The sequence below is a fragment of the Leptosomus discolor genome, chromosome 24 (genome assembly GCF_034619465.1).
Source record: "Leptosomus discolor isolate bLepDis1 chromosome 24, bLepDis1.hap2, whole genome shotgun sequence".
NCBI lineage: Eukaryota > Metazoa > Chordata > Aves > Leptosomiformes > Leptosomidae > Leptosomus > Leptosomus discolor.
This window is the reverse complement of record NC_141414.1, coordinates 5,294,976-5,317,594: the sequence shown is the minus strand read 5'-3', so window position 1 is coordinate 5,317,594 and position 22,619 is coordinate 5,294,976. Positions and strand designations below refer to the sequence as shown.

The 22,619-nt window shown below is 49.0% G+C and overlaps 1 protein-coding gene across 1 annotated transcript in view; it reads right to left on the bottom strand.

Moving 5' to 3' along the window:
* The window catches only part of LOC104342693 (fibrillin-2), a 105,533-nt gene that overhangs the window by 40,922 nt on the left and 41,992 nt on the right, over window positions 1-22,619 (bottom strand). The window contains exons 6-11 of the mRNA XM_086477608.1: window positions 22,306-22,503; window positions 20,763-20,888; window positions 9,559-9,684; window positions 2,080-2,232; window positions 1,224-1,421; window positions 386-529 (exon numbers count right to left, since the gene is read on the bottom strand). Of these exons, the coding sequence (XP_086333734.1) occupies window positions 386-529; window positions 1,224-1,421; window positions 2,080-2,232; window positions 9,559-9,684; window positions 20,763-20,888; window positions 22,306-22,503 (945 nt within the window). The remainder of the gene's footprint in view (window positions 1-385; window positions 530-1,223; window positions 1,422-2,079; window positions 2,233-9,558; window positions 9,685-20,762; window positions 20,889-22,305; window positions 22,504-22,619) is intronic.

The window sequence follows — 22,619 nt, the reverse complement described above, 5'->3', positions numbered from 1 at the left end:
CCCTGCCCTTCCTGCTGCTCCCTGATCGCTGGTGCTCCCCAGGGACTGGTTATATGGGGCTTCCCACGGTGTGAACTGGCCACAGGGACCGCTGGCACCGCCTCGGTGCTGGGACTCTGTCCAAGCAGTGACAAGCAGCTAAGCCAATGGCAATGTGGTGACTACCAGAGGAGAGCTGACACCCTGGGTGTTCCTTGCGGGGCAGACATACCCTTCCCTTCATGCTGCTTGGTTACCTGACGTGAGCTCTCCATCTCCAGCCTCTTGTGGGGAGCTCTGACTGGGGTGGTGGCTGTTGGGGCAGCAGCTCGAGGTGCTGTTAGGAGCGGGCATGGGGCATGGTTGGAGCTGACTCACGTGCGTGTGCCAAGCAGAACCTACTCACCAATGCACTCTCCGCGCACATCCTGCTTGTACCCCATGTTGCACTCGCAGCGGTAGCTGGATGGGGTGGGGATGCAGCGTCCGTTCAGGCAGAGGTTAGTGAAATGCTTGCAGATGTCAATGGTCTGATTCAAAGTGGCGGTTCCTGGAAAGCAGAGAGTGAGCGTGAGGTAGAGGATTACAGCTCCTCTAGAGGGATTGTCCCCAGGAACAGGGTCAGTAAGTCCGAACATGGTGACAGATCAATGATGTTCCTGGGCCCTGAACAACCACGGGGCTGCAGACAGACACTCGGCTGCCTCAGAAATCTCTGCAGGGAGATGCAGTACCTGGCAGGCCGCTACCCCACTGACATGCACAAGATGGCACAGCCTCTCAGAAGGAAAGTGGGAATCAATATCTATTGACATCCAGTGTGTTTTCACAGGATTCAGCCCTTAGCAAGGAGCAATATGGAGATGCACCCGAGAGGGGTGTCCACGGTGGTGAGAAAAACAGTTTTGCTTTGGGGAAGGAGAGAGTGAGGGGGTGACGTGAAATCTTCACTCCTATTTGGTAATTAGAAGGATATTCTGCACTGGAGCCAGCCTCAGGGCCCTTGCTCTGCCAGCAGACGCCCTTTGATCTGCCCCTGGGCTCAGCATCCTACGCAGTATTAGTGTCACATCCCATCACTCCCCCCGTGTCAAAATAAACCTCGTAGCTGTGTAAGAGCACGAGCACTTTGCTGATGTGTGTACGACCCAGAGAGCAGGCCGGCACGCAGGCAGACACACCGCCTGTGTTCTGAGACAGGCAGCCAAACTGGGTCAGCACAGTAAGAAAGTAATTTTAATTACCAATGCTTGAACTTCCTGGGCCCATTCCAGGCAGACCTGGGATCCCGCCTTGTCCATTTGCCCCATTTGGTCCGATGCCTCCAGGCCCGTTGAGTCCCGGCCCAACACCATTGGGCCCAAATCCAGGAATTCCTGGAAAGCTCCCAGGGAACCCTGGCACGACTGGGAGTCCTTCGATGCAAAGCCTGCGGTACTCATCTGAAACAAAACAGCTGCCTTAGTGCTTTTCCAAGAGTGCCTGAATCCCTCTCCTGCTTCTGCCAGAGTACAGAGAACAGAGGGATGGAGACGGACTGGCAGGGAGCAAAGAGGGTGGGTGCTGATGGGAACAAGGTAGATGGGTGAGGAAGGCTGTAACACCCTCCTCTCCGGAGCAGATGATGAGACACAGCTTGCCAGGGTGTTTGGCAATGGCTTCACAGGGTGCGTGGGATAGCTGGCACCATGGGCTCCCTTCGTGCGGGAAAGGACAGGACACAGGAGGCTGCCAGACTCTGTAAAGCTCTGCCCTGCTCAGGGCTGGTGATGAAAGAGAGGCAGAGAGATCTATCTGCAGTGCTGTGCCTCCCCGAGGCCTCCTGCTGCCTGAGCTCACTCTCGTTTGGCCCCAAGATCCAATTATAGCGGAAGCCAAAAGGAGCTGAAGGGGTAGGAGGAAAGGGATAAATTCTTGCCTTGGTTGAACTCATCTGGCTCAGCTTCAGATGAGACCCAGGCAGGAGAGCCAGCATCCCTACGTGACCTTTCTCTAGGTGTTATGTTGATGATTCTCCACATCAAGCCTGGGATACCACTGGGGCCATCAGAGCCACAAGTTGGCCCAGCAGCAGGTGGAGGTCCTTTGTGTTGCGCTTACCAGACCCCCGGACAGGGCACATCTCTGGAGTCTGACCGATGGCCCAGCAACGCCCTGAGTCACAGCAGCACTGCATCTTGGTGTATTGGCCGGGAAGGTCCCCAGCACAGCGGCCCCCAATCAGAGCAGAGAAACACGTCCCAATCCGCTGGTCTGCAGAGGGGGAGAGGAGAAGGAGACACGTTCACAATGTGTCATCACCATACTCTTGGTCAGGTCCTGAGTGCCCATTCCCAATGGCATCTCTTCTGGCCATCCAGTGTCTCAATCTGACCTCCTGTTCTGCCTCATCCTCCCAGATCGTGAGGTTCCCCAGCACCTCCAACTGGAGCACATCAAGGCCGTAGGGCCAGGCCTTGTTCCCCAGTATTAGATCTCACACTCCCATTTAGGCTCCTAAATACTATAAACAGCCTGACCAAGAGCCAGAAGTAGGCATTAGGTGGGCAGTCCCTCTCCAGCAGATTCTCCAGCGGGAGCTGCCTTCCTTGCCCTGCAGGAAGGACAAGCAGACGCAGCAGATCCTGGCTGAATTCACACAGCAGAAACCAGGTAAGACCCCCCCACCTCATTCCATGCTTTCTCACCCTCCCAAAGAAGGGAGATTATTTACAGGTGTCTCCCTTCACTCGCTAGAGTTTCTGCACTGATGAGAGATGTCAGGGACAGGTTCCCTCACTGACCCAACACCAGCTGGGAGAGGGAACAGACTGAGGGGAGGTGGCCTGCAGGAGACCACTGCAAACATCGACACGTCCACTACTGGACAGCCTGACCCGTCCCCTCAGTGGGGACAGATAAACTGTACCAGAATAAATATACTATTCAACAAAATTGGATCCTGGAGCTGAGATGTCCATTCTTCAGGCCTGTGTTGTTAGCGTCTGTCTTGCTTATTTATATTAAATTTGTGACCAAGGACTCGCCATCAGTGCCAAAGGAGGGCAGTGCCTTCTCCTCTCTTGGGCTGTTGGACCCAGCATGATATATTTTCCTCTAACTTCTGCCACTAAAAACACTTCTCTTGTGATAAAAGCAATCCAGCGCTGCCTGCTACTATTTTGAGGGTTCCCAGACAGTGAGTGGGCATTCCTCAGCCATTCCTGCTCTAGGCTGAAGCCTTGGCTGCAGCAGTCCTTTCCCTGGTTCTCACTTGTTGCAGGACAGAGGTGGCCAGCCATTTCCTACGCCACTTTGGTCAGGCTGGGGATCCAGGTAGAACCTTCCAGCACTACCCAGTGACCCCCGATGCCGTGCTAAGCAAGGACCTTTCCACGGCCACTGCTGTCTACTGTGGTCCTGCACATCTCAGGCCTGGCAAGGACCTGCCTCTCCTTTCCAGAACTGATTTAATAGCAAATGCCCCACATCCCCAGGCTTCCCATAAGGAAGCGTTCCCTGCCAGGTCCCAGTGGTCCCAGCACCTCTCGCTAAACAAATAGACCTGTTTCAAATTCCACACCCCTCCAGCCTGATCACTCCCATTCCCAGTGGATGCCTGTTTCAGGTCATGGGTGAGTTCCCACAGCCTGGACTGAGCTGGGAGGAGAACGAGCCCTGGACGGTGGTCAAAGTGCGTGAGCCTGGCCAAAGCCACAGACACCGAGCCTGGCACCGGTGCTTGGTGTGTGTGGCTTCTGGACAAGGCCCAGGAGACTGAGGGTCTTTCATACGTCTAGCAGGCTCCGTCTGGCACCAAGTCCTCTAGGAAAACATGGAATCTTCCATTCATTCATCTCCTGTCCTTGTTTCTCAAGTAAATTAATGAGGGGGAAAGTCTAGTCTGATTTGTCATCTGTGCCTCTAGACTGACATTAGCCAGCAGGCTGACACTTCTCTGAAATATAATTGAAATTAATTGCACGGAGCTGTTTGATCTGTGGGCTGTGGTTACACTTCTCTAATCACAGCTCAGTGACTTGCAGAGGACAGTGACCCCATTTAAAGCCAGGGTGACTAAACCAGCAGGTCTTTTCTCAGATACATCCTTTCTGCCGTCCTGCAGCACCGAGTTCAGCAGGAACTATTCCCTTTTAGGAAACTTCATCCACCAAAGAGACTTGCAGAAAGACAGACAGACTAGGAGAAGGGAAACTTGGGTGAGGGGATTGAATGCCACACTGATTAGCTCCTAATCCTGGCGAAGGGAAGTAGAGGCCACATGAGTGTTTGGGTCATCCCAAGCCCTTGAGCCCTGGCAAGTGGCAAGAGCAACGCCCGTGTCTTTGCAGGTTTCAGCAGATGCTGGGGTGCAGAAGAGGGCTGTGTTTCCACAGCACGTTGACAGGCTGATGTTACTTAGCATGAGCACGTAGCCCCCTCTTACTCTAGAAAGAAGCTGCTCTCTGAACAAGCCAGTGCAGGATAGTGGGGACATTTGGAACAGCTGCACCTCCAACAGTTGATGGGAGTTTACCTAAGTGAGGGCTTCGGGCTGAGATTAAATGAACTTCTAGATCTGAGGGTGGTAGTTTGGAATAAGCCCTTTGGGCATTAGAGAGGACAGATCCAACCCGGCTCCTTCTGTTCTTCTGTGGGATGCTTGCTGTCCCAAAAGCTGTGATACACAGTGACAGCCAGCCAGTTAATGGGCAAGGAGTGTTTGGAGAATGCGACCTCCTTCCCCAAGACGGACACGTGCTGACAAGTTTGAGAAGGCAGGCAGGTCACAACAGTTTGTGTAACGGAGGGAATGGTCCAGCCCTTATTCATCTGGACAGATGTTTATAAAATTCAGCTGTCTTTGCTGCAGTTTGTAATAATCTCTCTTAGAAATGAAGGTCAGAAATAATTGAAAACTCATCTGGAGCTGCCTTGGGCACAGAGAGGGGTGGATGGAAAGAACAGTGGGTCCCTGCAGTCCCCCTGTGACCTCCTGCAGGACCACCCACACACTGGAGGTACGAGCACAAAGCCGTTGCGGTTTTGTTCTCTCTTCCTCTGCAGCTGTTAAGGGAACAGGTTAACCTCAGTAAATCAGATAAAACTGCAGGCGAGAAAGAGGTAAAATTCCACATAAGATTAGACAGTGCAGGGAGGTGGGGGAACAGAGCCACGGGTCTGTCAGAGGTCTCTAATTCAGAGAGGCTGTGGATGCTTTACAAGGTCCAGCCAGGAGCAGCAGAGCAGGAGATGGGTTTTGGCCTGCTCATCGTAATGAGACTGGAGCAACTCCAAGCTGGACCTTCCTGCTGGGGTTTGGCCGAGTCTGCACCCATCCAGCTGGGCCACGATGCCCTGGTGTGTGTGACCTGATGCCCAGGAGAAGCCCCACACCAGGAGTTGCACCCTCTGAGTGACTATCCGGCATAGTTAATCTCTCTCTTCCCTGTTAATGTGGACACCCTCTTTGTGCTCTGCACAAGGTGTCTAAGATCTGTTGTGCACCTGCAAGGGATTTTGCAGTTTTCATCCTGATGAAAACCTGGTTTGTTTCTGTGGTGCTGGGGTAGGGAGAGATGGAGGAATAGAAAGTACTGGTACTTCTTCCCAGGAGAGAACTTTAAAGGGTATTTCCCTCACTGTGTCTTGTCATGTACAGAAACCAAGTAGCTGAAACGACTAAACCCAAACAAACTGGTGATTGCACAAGCCAGTTGGCTCTGACTCCAAAGGACCTGAAGGCTATTAGCTCAGAAGGGAGCTGCAACACAGCAGTACGTAGCCAAAAGTCTCCCGCCCAAGATGCCCAATGGTGCTCGGTTCGCAAGGAATAAGGATGCAAAAAGGAGCCTCATGCTGTGGTGAGGACAGTCAGTCTGGAGCGATGATGCCATCACACGCTCTCTGTTTCTGGAAAACTGACCAATTTCATTCTTGTCTGAGTAAGATTAGATGGTGGCGTCTGTCGCAGTGAAGAGTCAAGCCAGAACGAAGGCACGAAGCATCCCTCTGCGCACAGCTCCCACCAAACTGCAACATCCAGGGCACACCTTGGCCACCAAAACTTCTGCTGTCACCGCAGAAGGGCTGCAGTGCAAACAGGGAAGCTCTGGGTGTTACTGCAGGACAGTTTCTTTGCTGGCAAGTGCTATAATAAATTCACTCCCTCCCTGGCTGTTCACTCTTTTCCAAATTCACCTCCCACTTCAACACTTACAAGGTTGAAGTATAAATGCATCCCTGAAACGATCGGATAAAAAAACGTTCTCTCTAGGGTGAAATGCTTTACAAATGTCGACTGGATGACCCAGTCTGCAGTCCAGGTTCCTGCAGAGGTTCACACTATGGAGCAACTATGGAGCCTTTCTACACCCGCTGGTCCCTGGAGATGTCCAGGCAGACCTCTGCTTGGCAGCACCGCCAGCTCCCTCAATGCCTTGGGAGCTGTTGGGGGGCTCTGCTCAGCATCCCTCACCACTTCCCTTTTGTCATTTATTGCCCTCATAAATATCTCCTCATAGTTCCTTTTTCCTCTTGCGCTTTCCTTTCCTGGATAACGACCAAAGCGGGCAAAAAGGGTTCTCCAGGCAGGTGAAGTCCTCAGTAACACCCTCACAACCTTCTCTGAGCCCAGGACTTTGCAAGGCTAAGCAAGATCTGGCCCCACCCAGAACTTTAGGCAGTAAATCTGCTGGTGCTGCCCAAGATGAGATAAGACACAAATCTCTCAGAGCTTTGCTGCACTATCAGGCAAAAAAGAGCAAAGAAAGCGATGTGCAGGAGTGCTGACTTGCAACGAATAAGGGAACACCATGTGCATGTCTGGAAATGCATCCGAAAGGCCATTTTTCTCATTTGAAAATTATGCTTGCAAAGCTGCTCTTAAAAGGCAAGCCACTGCAAAAGGAAAATAAAAAAAACCCTCACAGCCTGCTGGAGCAGATCCTTCTGCTGCCTGCAAAACACCGAGCCTGTCTTTTACAAGCATAAATGAATGAAACTGTTATGAACATGTGTGGAGCTGGGTCCTTTGTGTCAAGCGCAGGTGGTTGAATCATTCAATAAATGTTCATTTCAAACGATGACGGACTTTCTCCAGCTACGCTGCTGCTTGCATTTTACTGAGGAAGGCAGTGAAAGCAGCTAATGAGATTTGGGATCAACTCAAGCTCAGTGTCTTGCTGTTTCAGCTGCAAAAACTACAGGAGATTATTCAAATGCAATAAAAAGGTGTTTACTTTACTAAAAAGGGAGGGGAAAGGGATGGGAATATATCAAGGCTGCCACCATAAAGTCACCACATAGCCAGTGCTGGTGCCCCCTGATATATGAGACACTGTGGCCACTTCCAGTCTAAACATCTGAGAGGTGGCAGTGTGACAATCTCTTCTGCTCCTTTCCTGATGCTGTTCGTGCTTTAAGGGTGGCCACATTATTTATTAATTTTCAATTTTACAAACAATTTATTTGATTTATTTCATGAGACATAAATTGTGGGCTTAAACCACCATAAACTCTCAAAACGAGCACTAAAACCCCCTCCAACGATAGAAGCAGGGTTTGCAAAATATGAATCCCGGGGCAACAACACCCAAGAGTAACTGTACCTTTTGCCAGAAAAAATATTGTCTGTCCCAAAATGTGACAGCAGCATGTATTAGCTCAGGGAAATGGCTAGAGCATGATGTACTGAGTTCAGATGCAGTCATAGTCCACTGCAGCTAACTAAGCTTTGGACTATTTTTAAATTTGGGCTTTCTAATTTTATTTAGTTTTCATTTCTTCAAGCACTTGGTTTCAAGGAAAGTGGGAAACGTCCATATGACTCACCCACAGTCGTCACACCCCTCCAGGCTTATGGCAAGGTCTGAGAAACAGGGATGAAAAGAATTTAATTCTCATTAAAATCTACCAGATTCCCAAACAAGGTGACTCGTATGTCATACTTTACAACAGTTTTCTTTCCGGAACTAGAACATGATTAATTTTTACTCCAGGTTCTGTGGATATAAAAAAATTATATTTTTTTTCTGTATTAATTTCCAGGACTTTGAGCAGAAAGCTGTACCTGACATTTCCCACTGCACTAGCAACGATCCTTGCCTTTTCTGTAACAGCTCCTCTTTACAAACCCTTGCATCCTTGCCTTTCGAAAGGCGAATGAACTTCCTGAACAGTGAGACAAACCCTGGGATTCATTTTGACTAAAGTAAGTGCCCCTGCTGAGAGCAAGTAAACAGAGAACTGATTTATTTATCATAGAAACTGTTGTCGGTTGCAAAGAGAAATGGACCATCAAATATTTACAAGGCTTGGAAAGGAATTTTGATCGGTTAAACATGCAAGATCCACCCCAGGCTCTGTAGTCTGGAGGCAGGACAGCTTGTCAGTCTGGGGAAAGCTTGCCTGGACTCACGCCAGTTCGAGGAAGCTTTGAAATACAGACACCTTGAGCCAAACTGAGACAGGGGTGAAGAGACCCGTCAGAGCCGGTGGAGCTGCCCACACCAGCCCCACCAAGCCCTTCACGCAGTCTGCAGGATGGGGACTGCAAGACAGTGATTTCCGTGCGAGCCTGGGAGTCATTTTGTTGCCAGAAATCAGATACTGTGGGAGGAAGGTGGGCTACAAGGTGACGTGCAAGAGCTTACACGATAAGGTAAGCCTGCAGGTTCAGCATGGGGGCAGGAATAGGTGTCTGCCGTGCCCTGGGCTGTGCCTGGGAAGCACCTCTTTCTCTCTGCTGGGTACAGAGGGGAGCCAGACAACCAGCTCGGTGCAAAGCAAGTCACTCCCGAAAGGTTGAGTTCAGTGAGATGAAGCCAATTGAGTCCACAGCCCTACTGATTATGAGCTTGGGGCAGGAGGGATTTCCGAGCCATTACCTGTCGTCTAAGCAGGAAGGAGGAGGAGATGATAAAAGTCACTGCTTATTTACATGGGTTATGCAAACACTCGGAGTAAACCTTTCCCCCCTTCACCTCTGCAAAGCAAGCGGATGAAGGTGCAGTTGTGGGATGTTCCCCATCACCGGGTCCCTCTTTGCTCCTGGAAGGCGTGCAAGCCTTCCCCTGGGCTTACACACCTCACAGCCACACACTGTGCCTGCAGTTCAGTCGTCGGGGAAGTGCTGGCGTCTCTCTCCCCTCCTGACATCTAATGCAGGAGAAAAGGCCTAGCATCTGGGATTCTCCTGCTAACTGGTGCAGTTCTGCGAGCAGAAGCACAAGGATCCGTCCTCAAAGAAACCACCATCCCAGCCAGACACCTCCTACCCCAGTCAACCTCCCAGCGTCCTCAGCAACCCCTTGTCAAACACTTCAAGCACCGAGGCATGTGCAGTCCAAGTCCTGGAGGTGGAAAAATCCCTGGTCTGTGACAGCATCAAAACCTGTGACCAGGCCGGACCATGTCAGCCACAGCACATGAAAGGACAGCACATGGAAAAAAGCGTTTTCCAGCTATTGCAGGAATAATGTGCTCTTTGATTTGCAAATCTGGTGATCACCAGATAGTGGTTTGCAAACCATCAGGTCTGGGTTTCAGTGTGTGACCTCTCCTCATATCTGTGGTTCTGAGATGTATTTAGCAGCTTACCCATGCAGCGTGACCCGTCAGGGCTGGTCATGAAACCGCGTGGACACGTGCACACGTAGCTGCCTGCTGTGTTGGTGCACTCGCCGCCGTCACACACGCCAGAGATTGCGCCACACTCATCCACGTCTGGAAGAGAACAAACCAACAGTGATTATGTTTCCTGCAAACCATCTCCTTTCCCATCTGCAGCGTGGATCCCGGATCAGAGCTGGGATCGCAGAGGCCAGCAGCTGGTGTTACGGGTTGTCATGGGATGCTCAGGACCATCAGTGGCCTCCTAGCAGTGGATCAGCATGGAAAACAAGACTCCCCCAGAGGGTGATACAGATGGCTTCATGGAGTCCTCTGCTTATCTCTACTGACAGCATGGATCTTTGGGTAGGCTGATCTAAAATGTTGAGCTCCCTGGGGCACAAAGGAAGCTTCAGGACAGAGACATGTCTGTGCAGCGCGTGACTGGCTGGACAGCAGGTCCCTCCGTGTGACTTGAAGGCCTCTCTGAAAGCAGAGATGCAACATCAGAGGCAGCATCACGTTTTTAAAAAGCACTGGCCTTGTGCATTATTCACTGAACTTCTCCATACAGAGATTTGGTTCAATTTTAAGTACTTTCAGGCATCTAAATCCAGCTGAAAAGGCCTCTGTACTATCAGTTAGGCAAGAGGGGTCTGGACATACACGCTGTGGGTTCAGCTCCTCAATCAGCAGTCCTGTTTTAGTGTGAACTGCTCTGCACAACAATGCCACGAGCATGCCATAGTTTGAACTACTTATCTCATCACAGGGAAGATTAGTGAGATAGAGATATGCATTGAGCCCTTGGAGAGATCACACCTAGTTATCCACAGCAATCAAAGAAACACCATCCGTGTTAGCAAGCCCTGCCACATACTGCTTCTGCAGCAGCCTGCTTCACCAGCAGCCCGCTGCCACGTGCGTGACAACGTAACGCACCAGTGAGGTGCATCTCTCTGGATTTAAGAGCACGGAAGATAATGGCAACAAGATTTTGTCAAGGCGCAACAGCCAGGCTCAGACATCAGAGGGACCAGGCAGCCCCAGTGCCCAGACATACGGTAATAATCGCAGAAAGGCTACAAAAGTACCAAAATTCAGAGACAATCACCCCAGTCCTGCAGCTTCTGCCATTTGAACTTACAACGTGCTCTACAAGCACCTGTCTAGCATGGAGGTATGGCAGATGCTCACCACGAGCTGAACATGGAGACCAGCCCCACTGCCAAGGTTCTGGATGTCTGGGTCTGGACCCTGAAACAGAGCATCTATATTTGAAATCTTGCTTGGAGTTCGATTTTACTCCACGCTGGAAGAACTGAGTTGGAGAGGTGAGACGCTATAAGGCTTGCTTGAGAACTGTAGAGTTCTCCAGACTTTCCAGGCCATTTATATGACAAGCTTGAGAAAATTCTTGAGCAGAAAATTCAACAAGTGCCCATACAGATGGTACAGAGCGAGACAGCCCGTAACTTTTACGTGCAGCTATCACTTGGGACATGAAAGTTGGAAAACCAAAGGGAACAGAGTGGCAAATCAGCTCTTTTGAAAAGGGTGACTTGTTTTCAAGAAATTTTGACCAAAATGTCACCATGTACAGGGCCTAGCCATGCTTGTGGGGAACGCGACTCTAAGGACTTGTCTGGGAGCAGGGTTGTAGATTTTTTCCTATTGCCGACTGAAATCTGTTTCAGAAGCTGAGATGGAATTAGATCCGCCCTCTAATCAATCCACCCAAAGCGGTTGGTTGGTGGTCATGGTCCAGGTGGTGCTAAAAGGCAGAAGGAATATTTGCCTGGTAGTTTTTACAGTGGCAAAAAAAAAAAGTGTCTTGGCAATTGGCAAAATAGATTATTTCTGCTAAGTAGATTTCTTTATTGTATTTTAAATCTATCGTGCCGTTGTGAATGGATAAGGGGATTTTTATGTGCAATTCAGATGCAGCCTGGGGCTGGCAGGAAAGTAATGAAAAGGAACTGGTCAAAGTCTGCTCCTTCGAGGGGATTTTTCAGATGTGAACAGCATAACAGCCTTGCACAGCCTGATGGCATTAGCATGTGTGGAGGTTAGAGCTGCTGCAGGGCAAAGACTAATCTGCAAGAAAAAAAGGCAGAACAGCAAAGACCTCTCATCTGGGAGTGGGGATGGAGGATGCCTTTGGAAGAGCTCACTTAGCAGACTTCAGTGACGAAGGCAGCATATACACATGGGAAAGTTACCTGAACCCACCCCACCAGGGCAAGGGAGGGACCAGAAGAAATCTTGTGCTGGGAGACAGAAGACCTGGTTGTGATGATGAGCATGAGCCACAGGGACAGAGCTGAGAAACGGGCAAGAAATTTCTGTAATAGGTGTGGGCTACCCAGAGGGGTGGTGACTTGTGTCCTGTCCAGTGTGAAAGAGAGAAAAATTGGAGTCAGGAAGGAAATGTCTGACTGCAATCTCACAGTGCCATGCAGTGGCTAGCGGTGCTAGTGCAGCCCTGAAGATGTATGGGAGGAACACTGAGCAGAAGCAGGTAGGTGATGCTGCCTCTTAACTAGGACCGTTCCTGGATGCCCCAGCTCTGTGCGGTGCCAGCTCTTCCCAAAATGGAGGGGTTCAGAGTCACAACTGGAAAAACCTGCCTGACATTCAGGGACTAGCGGGACTCATTTATCCAAGAAACTGTGAGGATGTGATGGGATCATAGAAAAAAAGACACACAAAGATGATGTTGGCAGCGCAGCGCTCTGCAGTCTCGAAAAGAGAAGACAAATACTGAAGCTGAGACATTATAAATGCAGGCTGGAATGAAGTGAACAGATTTACACCAATGGTAAATAATCTTTGGCCTACATGCCCAGGGACAGGGCTAGTTCTCTAAGGCTTGGGATGGATTCAACATCGTGACAACGTCTGTGAAAGGATTCCCTAGCGCAGGCATAAATCCAAGGGAGGGCAAGGGGGTGTGAAATATGGCTGCACCACTCTCCAGGACGAAGTGTTGTCCTCGGTCCTCCAGAAACATCCTCATAAACTTCATCCTTCTCTCTAAAATTAGAGAGGCTGCCAGGAGCCTTCTGCCATTGTGTCCCAGGCACTGTGAGTCCAGTACACCAGCCTTTGGCTGCAGGCTGGGACAGCCATGGACATCTATCTGATGATGACAGTTAATTTGCATCATCCCAAAGCCCCCACCTTCCTCTGAGGGAAAAGAGGTATAAGAGGGTCTACACTGTTAGACCTCTAGAGGAAAAGGCTGCAGAACTGATCCGGACGGCAGTGCATGTTGAGTTGTGCTCAGATGTGTTAGACTGTTACAGAGCAAGCTTCTCTCTCCATCAGAGTTTTTTCTAGATGTCATTTACATTCAGCAGAAAGAGATAATCTCATCCAGACAGTAATTCATCACACCTGAATGGAAATGTCTAAACAGAGCGGAAGAGTTGTGCCCTAACAGTGATGATTTTTCCCTGCAAAGCAAGACTTAGTGAAATTCATCCCACTCAGCCCAGCGACAGACACTGACAATGTATGTGTTTAAGTAAGATGAGCCAAGCCGCCTTTTGAAGTGAGGCATATGGTACGGACAGAGACACCCCCACCCCACCCCCGGTGCTTCCTGTGGTCAAAGAAATAATCTTCAGTCTCTCCTCCTTGCTCGCACAACCTGTTACAAACACAATTATCTTCTGTTTTACTTTGGCTGCAACTCTGAGTCCTGAGGAATCAAGTGAAACCTCAATTTCAACATGCACAACGTTAAGCCCAAGTACACAGGGCAGGATATACACTCATATTTCAAGAGGGGAAGACGCATTCCTGTTTGGCTTCTCAGGAACTATAAAATTATATGTTCAGCTAGCCAAAGATTTCAGCCGCCTTTTGCAAGCAGCGGAGAGATTGCCTCTGTCCTTGCAGTGCTCCTTTAGCTCTTTGATGCTCAGAGCCCCTCCGACAGACAGACATGAGTCGAAACCTTGAAAGGCAGCAATGCAAATCGACAGAAAACACTTCCCCCACCTGGGCCCCCGCAGCGAAAGAGATTTTATCACTACAGCCTGCCCTGCCATTTAATTACAGGCCTGTGTTTGGTTACAATTTGCAGAACACTGGAAGGGAAAGAGCTTCATGAAGCAAAAGCTGGTTGTACTATTAGAAATAACAGCTTAAAACTTCTGCACAGCTCTCCTGAAGTTTGTTGTATCAGAGATCTGGAGGCCAGCTGACAGGCAGGCATCTTATTAGATCAATACTGATGACATAGCGTCAGTCATCCAAGAAAAAGTGTATGTGGTTGTGGGGGCAGGAACTGCATTCCATTCTTAAGGACAAACAGAGTTAATGCAAAAGGTTAAATCAAACTGCAACATTTTTTCCCTCCTTGAAAATCCCAGCTCCGATGAGAGCAGTGTTAGCAACCCAAGAAGCAGAAAAAAAAGCCAGAGTTTCTCAAGACCACTCGCACATCCTGTACTTTAGGACACTGAGCTCTGGGCTGCATTGTTGTTTCAGTGCTTCCCCACCACGTTTGCCGCCTTCATTTTCTCTGTGTAAAGTGCCTCAGAGTTTTGATTCATTCAGAGCTGAAGTCCATGGAGAGCTTGACACTGGGACGGACATGTACACCTCTCATTAACACCCAGCTGCCAGCTCTGGGTAGGGAATTCTTCCAACTCCAACCTGGCTACTTCACGACTTTTCCGACTCTCTGTTAAAAATTAAAGCAATATTCTGTGCACTCTGTTCTTCAGACAATGGCAGAATTCAATGCAAACGTTGATTTTGGATCTGGTCTCCAACTCGCTGGGTTGAAGTTGGCCTGATCATTAAGGCTGAAAACGCTGGAAGCCAAAGGCTACAGAGCTTCAGAAAGAAAGCTGCAGTCTGCAAAGCCCATCCAGCACGGGTGCCCACAGACATGTTGAAACCCCAACCTTTCCATCTGCTAAAAAAACAGGACTTGATGGAGAAAACATCTCCGTGTCACGTAGCAGAGGTCATGCCTCATCAGCCCTCTCTCGTGCAGCACACGGGACTCTCAGACCTTCCCTTCCAGAAAGCACAAAGAAACCACAGAGGAGGGTAATGGAACCCTCCAAACCACACCAAATCCATGGAAATGAGCTTTTAATGGATCCAAACAATGAGCTCTTCTGTAGACATTTTGTGAGAAAATTGAAAACACTCTAATAAAATGGCTATCGTGTTCCATTCGTGAGGAAAATGGGCCAGTCTACCCGCTCTGCTCATGGAAAATGCAGGAAAGCTCCCTCCAATTCAGAAACATGAATGAGATTCGAGGGAGCAAAAAACCAGAGCCTTATCTTCATTAGAAAACTTGGAGTTTTGTGCAGTGGTGACAAAAGACTATCCTGCAGGGATATAAGTAGCATCTAACATGTCACCCTACAAATGCTAAATAGAAAGGGGCAAGTAAAAAGAGGTGAGACTTGTAATTAAAGGATTTGTTCTCCCGTGGCAGAATTTGTCTCCTGGAGATGCTGAAGACGGTCAAAAAGGATCTACCTTGGATGGATTTGAGCAGAGCTTGTTACACAAAGCATTCAGTGCCTTTCACTCCCTTGCCTGGTGTTCCTCCACGTACTTTTTTGTCTCTTGTATGTTATCATCCTGGAACAATTTTGGATGCGAGACACTTATTCCTTTTGGGGCATTGGAAAGCACCCTGGGTGAGGTACTGGCATTACATACTTCACTGATAACGGAGCTGGCTTAGCACTTTGTTATGCAGTAGAAGAAGGGCTATTAAGAAAAGAAGTTAAATTATTGGCAGAGAACCACTAAAATTATGGAAGGAAAAGCTTTATGCAGTCAGTGATTCCACCCTTAACTACATGCCATGGAATTGTTCCCTTAAGTGTAATTTTTATGGTTGCTTCCAGGATAACTAAATGTCACTCTGCGTAACTCTTCCCTACAATTTATTGATAAAGGTCGTTGTATCAGGATGTGTCTGATTTCAGCCTTGATGTTTCCTTTCCTCATTTTGCACCATTAGCGCCAGGAGTGCTTTCTGGTGTCCTCCACGACAATTCTTCCAGCAGCGTTAAGAAACCAGCTGGATATAAACGTGCCCTTCTCCCAGTGCTCACACACTTCTCGTTCCCCCGCAAACCTCAACAGATCCTGCTCTTTTCCAGTTTCCCATATCCGATCAGTTCAGCCCTAAGCTGGCAACACCTGCCCTCCTTGCTCACCTTTTCATACAAACACAGTCAAAATGCAGTCCCCTGGCACTTGCAAAGCTGGCCTTGTGTCGGGTTAAGAGAGCAGCCTTCCCCTTCCCCACCCTCAATCAACCCCCCCCCGCCCCCCGCTGTGTTTCATAGACTGCTTATATCTTTCAGAAAGTGAGCAGGCAACTCCTCCGTGCCAGAAATTTCTCATTATATGTTGCACAGCCTCATGCTCAGGAACTCTTGATCCCTCAAGCTCCCTCAGAGTATAATGAACAAAGGCATAAAATCAGCCACTATTTGAAAGTGTCACATTCATTAGAGATGAGCTGCAGAAATAACTCTGGAACCGAGCAACCCTGAACACGGGGAGGATATTTAGGTTCAAAACCAAACTTGACATCGTGTGCACGTTTTCACATTTTGCAGACAGAAAAAGGACATCATTTTCCTTCTGGGGTTGACCAAAACTCATCCAGTGTATCCAGCTGCAGCCCCTCACATGCTTGGGAGATCAGGGCCTGAGCTGGCCTCCGCTATCAGCATAAAGATCTTGCATAAGAAAAGCATCTTTATTCTTCAGGGATTCAGGGACTGAAAATGGAGCCTTAATTCCAGGTGCCATTTGTGTTAAGAGATAAGTATCACTATGGGAAACGAACAACATTATCTCCACTCCTGCCTATTCCCACCGATAAACAGCCCAAAGAAGATTAGTGGTACATGCTGCTGCCTTAATGAGGGAGACGTCATTAATCAGCAGACACAGTGACACGGGCTCTGACCTTTGGCTCAAACGCAATCCCATCTGCTGACTTCACTCCCCAGGAGGAATCTTCTAAGAAGAAAATACAAGCTCCTGGGAACTAGGGAAGAATTTAACGTAGACATTTAATCTAGTTTTAATATTTCCTGGATGCTAGGCTTGGATGAGGAATCTGGAAACAAGAGGAAACCATCTCCTCTTCCTAAAGCAAGAGGGTCTCAGTGCAAGCTGAGAAATCACTCCTTTCACCAGCTATAAAGTTAGCGCAAATAGACTCAACAAGGGAACTCCTGCAGCTTTGAGATTTTAGGCTTAGCACATACCTGGATAAAGAAAATATCCTCTTATGCTTGTGATCGTTATTTTGATTAAAACCCTTGGCTCAGTGAGGAGGTTACTTGGACTGATACAACTACTTTGGCAGCGCAGACAATTTCAGGAATTCAGTGCTCTCTCAGCTGTATCAAACAGTTCACTCCTGACCTACCAAAGCATGCAGGAAACCCCAAGGGCCCAGACCTTTCTACGCTTATAAAATGTTAGCATCAGACGAACCCCTCACCAGACGCTGGCTCTCTGTGCCCCTGTTCACACAGTTCTAGTGACTTGCACGGGGTACATGTCCTAGAGGGGACAGACAAAGGTATCCTCTTCACCTTCTGACTGCCTGGTGGGCACACACTGGTGATTCATATCTGGGAAACAAGCCCTCGAAAACCATCTGAACCCTGTCAGTTTAGAGCATCCCTCATGTTTATGTCATTCTCACAGAAGGCTCTCTAGGTCAGTAAATCATACCAAGGGAAGGCATCCTCTTTTGGTGGTCTCCTTAGCAATTGAGGCAAGATAAGTGATGGAACAGACACCGTAGATGCTGGAGATGTCTCTTTTTATGGCCATCCAGGAAGGAGAGTGAAAGGAAGACATTTATGGCCACACCATGCTGCTTTTGCAGGCGTTCTGGGAAGTGGGGACCCACGCAGAGGCCTCTCGCATCTGGATGACAGACTCAGACAATGGATTGTTTTTAATCTCGGTATATAGGAGATTCCAGCTAAACTGATTTCATATGTGCTTTGCCTGGTCCCCAGCCAGCACGGGTGAGGCAGACCAAGGCAAGAACCGTTTTTTGTGTCCTGAGGTTGAGCCCACTGTTCTAGCGCAGTCTAGCCTTTGCCCATTGGCCAGCCAAATTGCATGGGACATCATTGGATTTGGGGAACCGGTTCTTCACCGGAGATGCACATAAAAGGGCTCTTTTGGATTCTACCAGTTTCAATTCCTTGGATGCTGGAGCATTGCAAGAAATCCTTCTGTTAAAATTTTAGAAAGTCTCGTGGCAACCTGCCAAGGAAGATCCACAGACACAGATGTCTTCTCAACATAAAAGAACGTCCAGCCCCCACCGAAGGATTAACCTCTGTAGCTGCTGTCTCACTTTGGAAAAGTTTTTCTGAAGGGCTGAACCCAGGTCACACAGATGCACTTACACAGAGACTACTAGAATTATCCTAGCAAGGAAAATGTCTGGACTGCAGGAAGGTGGGGGTATGGGAACAGTCACCTGGAAGCAGTGATGCTCCTTTCCCCAAGAACTGACTGTTGGGAGAAACCCCATGGGACAACGTACGCTGTCAAACCCACAGTGCCATGGAGGTGCTTTAATGCCTGTATGGTGACTGACTAAGCTACCACGTGTATATGGTGGCTGCTTGAAGTGCTCTCTCTGTAATATTTAGCTGTCTACAGTTCTGCCACTGTAAATAACTTTGTCACCTGGAAGCAAATTCCAGGTTAAACGTCTGAATTCTTGTGCATTCATCATCCCTTGTCTTGGTTACAGCAGAGCTTTGGAGAGGAATGGGAAGTGGAGTTCCTGAAGCCCAGCTAGGTGGGACGCAGTCTCGCCAGCACAACAAACACATTTCAACCGTAAAATGGCAAACACAGGCCAACGGGGTTTCATTACGGCATGTGGGAAAGAGCTTTTACAACCAAGGCAGGAAAAGTTTAATGCTGTTTTCCTTTTCATTTGCCAGATGTTTGGAAAATACAACAAATGTTTATTCCCTTACTTCTGAGAGGTGCAGCCTGCCCGGCAAGGTACACGTCTGGCCCACGAGAACTGCTGAAAACGCTGGGGGGGAGCATGTCCTTGCTATAGAGGTCTGCACACCTCCAGAGACATGGCAAGCCATGATAAAGGAGATGGTGAGACTGGACCTCAAGGAACTGGAGACAGACTCTCCAAAATAGCAGGAAGAATGCTCAGACTGGTGGCACCGTGAATGTTTAACATACTGACAGCACCCCATCGTGCCTGCACTCCACGCTTTACTACAGGAGTGTGGGCCTTGAGGCGTGCACCAAGACGTTGCCTCACACTGTCTAGAGGAGTCCTGAATTTAACTAAGCAATACCGTGGACCCATTTATCTTGAGTCCAAGAGCAAAGAGCAGTTCCAGGGGCTTCCATGAGCAGGCAGAGTTCTGCCTTAACTACCACAACTAGTCTTAACACTGTTAAATCTTCACACCCTAAATGAAACTAGTCCTCTGGTCTGAGGATCAGGCATTAGGCCATTTCTAAGCAACCCCGCTAACCACCTGGAAGGTATTTCCCTTGAAAATGGCAGAGCACTCTGCACCATCTCACCAGACCCTGCTGAGCTGTTGAGACTGGTCCTTTCTGCCTCCTGCAGCCCCACCTCCAGACACAGGCGTCTGACTGCTGACCCTGCAGATCAGCTTGCCCACAGGTTCAGAGCAGAGCTGCACCTGCACATCTGGGCAAGGCATCTGGGTCCTCCACTGAAGTGTTTTTAGAAGGTAATTAATACTTAAACTCCTCCAACTTCTATGCTGAAGAAAAGGCAAAGAGCAGTTTCTGCAAAGCTCCCTTCCATCAGGTTGGGAACTTCTCCAGAGAGTTTGAAAGTCGGCTGCACTGCCCAGGCTGCCCACAGCGCCAGGCTAAGGCTGATGCTGCAGAGAGGCAGACTGCACCCCCCGCTGCTCGGCTTCAAGCTACAGTAGCTCCGCAGCCACCGCTAAGGCAATAATGTTTTAGAGCATCCCTAACTGTAAGCACAAACCATGCCTCTGAAGCGCTCTATGATTTCCAAGAGAGATGCTGAGGCTGAAAAGGTCACTCCCATTTGCAATTCAGTTGAAGATGAGCCAGGTGCATCCTACAAAGTAACCAGAAAGACAGGAAAACCAGGCACAGCAGGCTGTCTGCAGACAATCCTGACTGGGCAGGGAGGTCTGCTTCCCCTGTGGGGCTGGGACAGTATCAGGCCACTGGCTCAAAGGAGGGTTGCTCACAGGCATGCTGCTGACTGGCATTTCACGTCTCTAATACCGAATTTTCATTTGTACTCAAGGACAAGGTTCAGGTTCTGGCCAACGTGTCAGTTTGGAAAAATATCACCAAGTCAGTGAAGCAACACTGCATTTACTTGCTGCACACACTGCATTTACTTGCTGCAGACACTGCATTTACTTGCTGCACACACTGCATTTACTTGCTGCATACTCCCATCTCAGGGAATCAGATCTTCTGCACTGCACTGACAGCCATGATGTTATTTCTGGTTGTCTTACTCCATCACTGTCCCAGCTAGGCAGACTCCACCCGCTTTGCCTTCCTTCCATACTCTATTGAACTAGAGGCAACAAGTTGCAAGCTGCAAAAAAATAAGTATCAAGTGGATATAAGGAAAATATTCCTCACCATGACAGTGGTGCAACCTGGGGACAAGATCCCCGAAAGAAAAGGCTTTGAGTTTTCAAAACTGCACAACCTGATACAGCTTTGAAGCCAGTCCTGATCTAAGCAGAGATCTAAAGCCCTCCAGAGATCCCTTCTGTTCAATGAGACTGTGTTGCTCTCAAAATACCTTTCAGAAAACACCTGTATGAAACAGAATTCATTCTAGATCAGAAGATCAGAAGATCAGGCAAGCTCTAGTCCTCATTTCCTTGCCTTGGACTCTGGGAAGCAGATAAACAGATCAGAAATTCATTTTACAGCACATTTTCTAACATGCCTTGATGCTTGCAGTATGTGGAAGCTGGGATCAAGGCTGGCATGGGAGCCCTTTCACATCTCTCCTTTGCCAGCCTTGGAGATGCCCTGTGAGCAGAGAGATTCTCAAGATTCTAAATGCCCTTGTGCCCTCAGAGTGTACCTGGGAACCCAGTGCTGAGCAGCCTGGTGACGGCAGGCTGCAATCTTACCTTCACATCTGTGGCTGGTCTCACTCTGCTTGTGTCCCGCGGGGCATTTGCACTCGTAAGAACCCACTGTGTTGATGCAGTTACCGCCTTGGCAGAGGCCAGGAATGGCTTGACATTCATCCACATCTGCCAGGAGAGGAGCAAAGGTGTTAGAAAGTGCAGCCATTGCAAGAGGGGAATGTTCAATCCCAGCATGGCGGGAGTGCTGTGAGAAAGAAGCAGCTTTGCTCCAAGTAGGTGGATTTACATTTTGTGATGCAATTACCCATCAGATTACATTAGAGATAAGGTGAAGGACAGAAAATGGACATAAAGGTATTGCTGGCTTATCTACACAAGCAAGAGGGAGACAAAAGTATAGTAATGTTTTCCAAAGGAAGCATCAATGTGTCTACTCCTTCGTGGTTCATTCCAGGCTGGTAGCTGAGTTGGGGAGGAGAATTGCTTTGGTGGGTTGTCTGCCTGGAGCCTTCGGAGAGCAACCTCTGCAGCAGGGCAGAGAGGGGAGCCTATGGACTGTAAGGTTTTGCTCTTCAGCCCCGTCCCAGGAAGGCTCACGCTGCAGCCATGGTCTCCTCGCTGGTGAAGGGACACTGTGCTTTCCAAAGCACCTCAGGAGGACCTCTGTACCTGCTGCTAGAACCAGCATGCTCATGTGCTGCAGATACTGTTTATACTCCAGTTCTGCCCGCAGTAACAGCGAGCGACAAATCTATGAAATAGGCCAAGCTCTCCTGAAGAGACTGGGACCATGAAATACAGACTACAATAGACAGCAAGACAGTTCTCCTCTTCAGCCTTCCCAATTTTATCCTACAGACACTGGCCACTGTGGGATTTGGACTGTAATTCTGGCTTTTGATCATGGCAGGTAAAGGCTGAAATTAGTTGCAGATGCAGGAAGGAATTCACACAACTCTAAATGGAGACCCCTGCAACCCACCCTAAGGAGAAGCAATGGCAGCTCCAGAAAGGCTGCCAAGGGGATCTGCTGATGGGATCTCCGTGGACCATTCTGCTATTTTTGCCTCAGTGTCCTAGACATTAAAAAAACCTCTCAGCATGTGATTTCTATATATTGTAATTGCCTGTGTGACCCTGAAGGAGTCATGGCTTCTGTTTTGAACTAATAATACAATTGACAGAGCACTAGCCACCTGACCCAAGTGTTGATCCTGTTCCCGTGCTGGGACAGAAGCTCCAACAACAGCAGCACCACAGAATGAGGGTGTATGGAAGGCTGCAACTTAGCTTTAAACCTGGACAAACACTAGCCTGATTCCCTACATCTTGTGGGATGGAGGACGTCACCTGAGAACCACAGCATGGATGGAATCTGTATTGAGCTAAGATGATCTTAGCTGATCCCACAGGAGACCCAAAGCCCACGGTGATGCTCTGTGACATACAATGACGGATTTAGCAAAGTTTACACAGAGAACTGTTCTCTGTGTCGGGGCTCTGGGCAGGCATTCATCACCTGCCCTTTCAGTGCACCTCAGGATGGATAAGGGAACATCCTTCAGATGTTCATGGCGTTTACCTTGGCAGGCTCCGGTACGAATGTTGGGAATGAAACCTCGGCGGCAGGGGTGAGGTTGGGCAGGGCACATCTCGCATGGGTGACCCCAGGCCCGTCCAATGGTGGCACAACACATGGTCTTGGTGCAGACGATCCCACTGAGCTGGCCTTGGCACATCTGGTTATTTACTTGGCTAAAGCAGGGACCAGTACGATAATCTGAGGGAGAACAATAACATCCACAGGTTAGATCAAGACACAAGCGCAACGTTTCCTGTCTAACACAGAGTGCCTATTCCCCTTCCTACCAGCACAGCCCCTCAGTGATAAAGTCA